General features: G+C 40.4%; 1 protein-coding gene across 2 annotated transcripts; it reads left to right on the top strand.

Annotated features, from left to right (window-relative positions):
• The first annotated feature begins 25 nt into the window (after positions 1-25).
• Positions 26-5,999, top strand: SARAF (store-operated calcium entry associated regulatory factor). 2 transcript variants are annotated; one of them, XM_015861698.2, is made up of 6 exons: positions 26-144; positions 311-483; positions 1,879-2,269; positions 3,188-3,293; positions 3,945-4,057; positions 4,568-5,999. In XM_015861698.2, the coding sequence occupies exons 1-6, from the start codon at positions 63-65 to the stop codon at positions 4,591-4,593; spliced, it is 891 nt and encodes a 296-aa protein (XP_015717184.1). In that variant the 5' UTR covers positions 26-62; the 3' UTR covers positions 4,594-5,999. The 2 variants fall into 2 exon arrangements, with proteins under 2 accessions (XP_015717184.1, XP_015717183.1); XM_015861697.2 differs by having other exon boundaries at positions 3,185-3,293.
• Positions 6,000-6,509: the final 510 nt, after the last annotated feature.

The following is a 6,509-nucleotide window of genomic DNA, read 5'->3' as shown; positions in this document are numbered from 1 at the left end:
CAATGAACAGCGTCCTGCGGCAGGAAGAGCCTTGAGTCACAGCACCGTGCCTTAGAGCCGTCATGGCGATGGAGCGGGGAGTTGTTGTGTTGTTCCTGCTCCTCTGCGCTGCTGCCAGCGCCACATGGGGCTGGGACCAACAAGGTGAGAGCTGCGGGACCCGGGGTGACTCTTCAGTCACATCGGGGGGCACAGAACGCGTTGAGAGCTCCGTGCGATTCCCCTGTGCCTCCAAGATTAGGGTGGTGGGATATAACCGTACTGATATAGTGGGATATAGCCGTACTGATCTCGCTGTTGCCCATTACAGGGGTCCTGCTGCGGGACGTGCAGGTGCTCACTCTGTACCGGGGTCGCTACACCACGGCCCGGAGAACGGCTGCGGTCCCTCAGCTTCAATGCACCGGAGGCAGCGCTGGGTGCTCTGATATCCCTGAGGTCGTTCAGTGCTACAACAGAGGCTGGGATGGCCACGATGTGCAGGTAACGGCGGTTAAAGGCAGTTAAACTGATATGGAACACTCCTCATACAGAGCTGGTGGCTTATGGGAGAGAAAGAGGAAGCAGCCAGCTGCAGTATCGCTTTCGTTTCTACTAGTGAACAGCTAAAAACACCCTAGAAACTGAAAGCATTATTTGTGTGTATATATAGATTTTAATGGACTATCCATGAAGGCTTTAATGTAAAAACACTATTAATCAAACCTTCATTGCTGTTAGTTGACGTGTTGCTTGAATTTATTCAACCCAATCGAAGCAAATACTTGAGATTACCCTTGCTTTGGTGTTGCCTAATGTATTCACAATTCCTAGAATATAAAGGATTACAAATATTTAATTACATCACTTCTGCCCTTAAAGTCAAAGCTTTTATGATTTGCAAGTTAACTAGATTTCAGGATGGTGAGGCACTGCAATGATTTGCTTGGAGATATGTGGTAATATCTCTTCATCCCTGGAGACATTCAAGCTCAGCTGGGATGAGGCTCTAAGCAACCCCTTATATTTGTCCCTGTTCCTTGCAGGAGAGTTGGACCAGGTGACCTTCAAGAGTCCCTTCCAACTCAAGTGATTCTATGACTTGCTTTTGTGTATTAATAGTTTGCTCTGGTCTTTCAATAAAGAGCTGTTTTATTCGATGCTACTTACCCTCTTCCATTAGAACAACCAGGAATCAAAACTGAAGTTTAGTATTGTAATTAATATAGTATTGTAAAAGTATATTCTCATTGGAATTTGCAGTGGGCACTGCTATATTGAGTTATTAATTTGGAAGCTGTGTTTTTCAACATGTCTGTTAGTTACAGGTAGAGCTGATAGCAAAGTTCAGATGGCTCAAGGAAATGTGAAACTGGGAAATCCGCATATGTTCACCTGCAGAATCACAATCTATTGTTAATTGTCACCTTTGAATCCCTGGTTATGTATGTCTAAGGTGATTTTATATTGGTCTGAACATAAATATAATCACATGCGCTGGTTTTCAGGCTGCCAAGATCTATTTATATAGATGTCATCAAGTCTACATGGGGGAGACATTTCTTAAGTAACTGTTGTAGATTGGATGGATTATTTTTAGAAGTGCTGCTGTACCTGAGGAAGGGATACTTGAAAAACTTGTCCAGTGAAGAAATTGACTTGTAACTCCTATGTTCTAAAGATCATTTTAACTAATAGGAATTTTAAAAAACATCCCTAGCTATTCTCAGATTCCAAGCCCTGATCAAGAATAGGAGAGCTGAGAAGTCCCTTCTTCTATTGCTTTTTATGTGATTTCTCATAGCTTACAGCTTTGTCTGCATACATTTGGGAATGCAGGCAGATGAATTTTCATCCTTGGAGAAGTAGCTGCTACTTGGTTTTGTGTTTATTTTTTAGTGGCAGTGCAAAGCAGACTTGGACAGCACTCTTCGTTTTGGACAAATTGAAGTGAGCTGTGAAGGCTATAATTATCCAGATGATCCTTACATCTTAAAAGGGTCCTGCAGTTTGCTGTTCAGGTTAGAGCTGACGAAGGAAGGTGAACGGAAAGCAAAGAACTTTGGAGGCTTTGGTTCTGGCTATTATACATCAACAAAGGATTCTTCTGATTCTGGTGCTGGAGCAATATTTGTCATTGTTCTACTGATTCTTGCCTTTGGCGTATACAAGTTCTTCCTCAGTAACCAACAGCCCCAGCAGGGTTTTGGTGATAGTGATGGATTCACTCCTCCTTCCTGGCAGAGTCACCAGGCGCCTCCTCCTCCTGGTTTTAAGTCCAGCTTCACAGGTAAGACTATAAGCCATTATTTAGTGCTCCAAAACAAACGCTATCTTATTTTCAGGATGTTCTTTCAGCTGCTGTGTTATCTCACCTGACCATTTGCTTCTTCATACCTATGAATATCATGTACTAATCCTCAGTTTAACAGGTGGTTTGCTATAGTCCCAGTGGTCAAAAGACTTAATTCCCAGGTCAGAGAACAGTCTATGCAGGACCTGCATCTTGTGTGGTGTCTTTCACCTGGAATTGGAAATTGTAGTAGTGACAAGACTGCTAGGAAAACATACACACTTTTTCTTGTCCCAGAAGACTGGTGACTGTGATCAGATAGTCATAGTGCCAAAGGCAAGTAAAACTTAGTCATCTGGTGCCTGACCATTTAACCTTGCTAATGTGTAATGTTCATTACACTGGAACTCAAATTACCTTGTAACAAGATGCATGATCTCAATTTTTTTCCTGTTTTGTTTTTTGCTTTTTATTGTGAACTAGAGAAGGGGTACTACCAAGCAGTTGATAGCAAGAATTAAATTTACTTAGTCAAAAGCTTATGTTTGAGTAGTGTTGGCAAACAAATGTTAATGCTTTTGTGCAGGTTAGCTCCTGCCACTGTTTATAAAACCTGCAGGCTCCGACTTTACTGTGTTTTGCAGACATGGAGACTGTGAAATAGTGAAAGCTAATTACTGATATAAGATTCTTTACCTTTGTTAGTTTGCATCTGCTTGTTGGTTTTTTCCCCTGCTTTCCAAACTTTGAGGTCAGCTTTCAAGACAAGCTCAATCAAGAATAAATTGAAATCAAGAAGAGTTGAGTGTTTAATTTGCTATTACGTTTAAGAATTGAGGGTGTTACTGCAAGTCAGCCTGACGAGTAGGTGCTATTAACTGATATATTTTTCTTTTTCCTATTTGCTTTAAGAAGACAACGGCTTTGGGACTCGTTCCAGTCATGAAACCAACTCAGGACCAGGATTTTGGACTGGATTAGGAGCAGGAGGCTTGCTGGGCTACTTGGCTGGCAGTCAGAGGTAAAATAGAATGCTGTCAAATTTTAAATATACAAGATTTCCTCTGGTTTATTGCATACATTTATATCGTTTGTGAGTTTTCAGATCTGTCATTCAGACTCTAATCCTACCTCTAGAGCAGCTTTCAGGTACAATCTGTAGCTCTAGCAGCAAAGACATCTTGAACACCATTCTTGAGGAGAAAACTTCGAAGTTCTTGAGGTTCTTCATTCTGCTTTAAGTGCGTTCTCTGACCTGACTTGGCTGCTTGCAAATTTGAAATGAACATTTGAACAATCTGTATCCAGACCAATTTCAAATACAGATAAAAATATGAAGCATGAAGCCACTTGTAGGTAGTTCTCTTGTGTCAAAGTCATCTCTCCTGTAGTTAGTATGGGTGACACTTGCTCTTCTGTGATACTTGGTGCTGTTAAACTGAACAGCCTTTTCTCTCCAGCCTCCTAATGGACCGTGTATAGAAATCCAAATCATGGTTTTCCCTGTAAGTTGCATTTTTCCATGTAAGTTGCATTTTTAGGCGACTTTCAAAAGCCATTTCAATGCCTGCTTACAATTCTCCCTCTGATTATTTTCTCTTTTTGTTTGGTGTGGTTATACCTTAATTATCTGTAATGTTACTAATGAATTCTTCCCACTCTGTTTCATCAGAGCACAGCCACGCTCCTCATATTTCAGTACATGGGGAGATCCCACAGCTGTACCTCCAATGCACAGACAATGCAGCAATTCCACACAAGGCAGCAGTACAAGAACTGCATCTGGTAAGGCGCAAGAACTTTTAATCTCCTGAAGCTTGAGAAACTTGGATCTGTCTAAAATGCACAGATATTGAGGTTCAGCAAGCATTCCTAGTTATATTCTGGTCAAGTTTGCACAGATGAACAAAGCACAGATGGGCATGTAACTATTTCCTACATCTTTTTCTTACAGAAACAGAGCAGCATTGTGTGGAAACCTACACTGAGCATTGCATCACCTGTATTAGGGTAGTCTTTATCTGTAAGGTTAATTTAAGACTTTCTCCTTTGGGATATGTATTAGTAGCATGCCCTTCTCTAGCAAAGATACAAAAACGAAACAAAAAGAGCAAAAAGAAGATTGTCTGCAAAGAATAATTTTTCTGGCCTGTCAGTCCTCAACTAATGCTTCCTTTTATAATTAATGCAAAAGTTTGACTTATCTTATTTAGGAGCTTTAGCCTTTAGAGAATTGCAGAGAACTAATTGGAATGGCTGTGATGGAGCTGAGACTTTTTTTCTTGTCCTTTGCAGGATTTGGTGGCACAAAGCGGAGATGAAGTCCTTGATGTTACTACATCTGAATGGTTGGACAGTACTAACCCCTTTTTCATTAGCAGTAGCAGCTGTTAGAAGACATGTGGAGGACTAGGCAAATAACCACTCTCTTTCCCATGTGGAAATGTGAACCTTTACTAATGCTTACTCATACTGGAGCATCTGCTATTTCACCACAACAACTTCTTCTTGAAAAATACAAAATAAACTTGTCCTCATTAAGACTGATGACAGTACGGTTGCTTATACATGAGGGATTATGGTAAACAATTTATTGTTCCGAGCTTGATTTCATTTAAAGGGTTTGCTGTTTTGTTTGGGTTTGTTTTCTGTAATCCAGAGTCTGAAAGGCATGATGTCTAATCATGCTAACACCTACAGGTTGCTGATCTTTGAATCTACTTCTGTGTATCTTTTAAATTTCATGTGATGTTATTCTAAGTGCAATCAGGTAGTTGGATGAGGGTTTTGCTTAGTGGAAAAGAGTAAAATTATGTTTCTAGGGAGAACAGTGTTAATGTTTCTCTGTGCTGTGTCTTGGAGCCAAGACATGCAGACTTGAACTACACCATGTTTATCTGAGCAACCATGTGGATCTGGGGTGCTTCTAGCCTGAATATAGCCTAAAGTGGAACAGTATGGCTCACAACCCAGAGGTTTGCTGGATGCTCTGTCCTTAAAGACATTAAAGGCCAGGCTGGGTGGTGCTCTGGGCAACCTGATGTAGCTGTAGGTGTCCCTGTTCATTGCACAGGCGTTGGACCAGATGACCATTAAGGGTGCCCTTCAACTCAACCGATTCTATGATTCTTTGTTTAACTTGGATTTTTCTTCTGGAAGACTGAGGCAATTCAGATGAAGGTGACTGCAGATGCTTTGCTCCCATTGCCGTTTTCTTTTTACTGTGGGTGTTAGTAGCACTGTGAAAATGTCTAATGTGAAGTGGTTTATATCTCAGCTACTGCCTTTCCTGCTATATGGCCTATCCAATGCATGATAAGCTGAAGGTGCTCATTGCAAATGCCAAGAGGGCATATTGGAAGGTTTTGCCTTGTGGGAAGGAGCAGATGATAAATCACTGTAGCCAAGTATAACAATGTATTTAGATTGTGGAGTTCTTGCTTATTTGTAATTTGAGACTATAGTTAATACTCTACTCCAACTAATTACTTATCAATGAAACTGGATTTTTTTTCTAATTGGTTAGTTTGAAGTGATCTCAATAATTGTATGTTATAAAATCTTTTGGATGATTTTTCATGTGTATTTATATCCTGTATGCTGTCTGTTTTAATGCATAAACCTGATGACTTGTGCTAGTCTGCTGAACTTGTTTTATGGCATTTTTTCACTTCTGCTTGATAAAGTAATAGAAGTAAGCAAATAAAGAGCGATTTTTGTATCTAAAGTGGAAGCTTGAGGCCTGCAGGAATGGCACTGGCTTTTTTTCAGAGTTGATCATGTCTCAACAACTTCTTGATTGGTGTAATATCATCCTTTACCCTCCGCTGCAGAGCTGCTAAGCTGTGTGTTTCATCTCAACAAAGCAATACTGCAAGTAGTTATTCTATTGGTTGAGTTTTCAATAACAAAATATTCAACTGTATAAAGGAGTTAAGGAGTTCTTGTAAATCACAATTTCTCTTCCAAGTCTGTAGAAGAGCTCTGCCATGTTAATAAGTTCCTAGTTTTACAGGGTGATTAGTTCAAGTTATGATCACTGTTTCTGCTCTTGGTTGTAGGTATAGCAAGAAATTAGGCTGGGACAAGAGCTCACAGGTATATTTCTTATATTGCAAATATGTCAACTCTTACTAGTGTCGTGGCTGATCTGGGCTGTGTTAGCAACATAAGGTTAAACTGAGGCCATGAATTCCAATTTCAAAGCTTCTGTGATCCAAACATCCAGAATGTTAGT

The sequence above is a fragment of the Coturnix japonica genome, chromosome 4 (assembly GCF_001577835.2).
Source record: "Coturnix japonica isolate 7356 chromosome 4, Coturnix japonica 2.1, whole genome shotgun sequence".
NCBI lineage: Eukaryota > Metazoa > Chordata > Aves > Galliformes > Phasianidae > Coturnix > Coturnix japonica.
Note: the sequence above shows the minus strand (reverse complement) of the source record. Positions and strands in the feature narration are given on the sequence as shown.

Excerpts from the sequence above, each read along its gene's own strand:
- SARAF (XM_015861697.2), top strand. The coding sequence starts at position 63 with ATGGCGATGGAGCGGGGAGTTGTTGTGTTGTTCCTGCTCCTCTGCGCT. Across the intron at positions 484-1,878 it reads GGGATGGCCACGATGTGCAG|TGGCAGTGCAAAGCAGACTT; the intron begins GTAACGGCGGTT and ends TTTATTTTTTAG. Across the intron at positions 3,294-3,944 it reads TACTTGGCTGGCAGTCAGAG|AGCACAGCCACGCTCCTCAT; the intron begins GTAAAATAGAAT and ends CTGTTTCATCAG.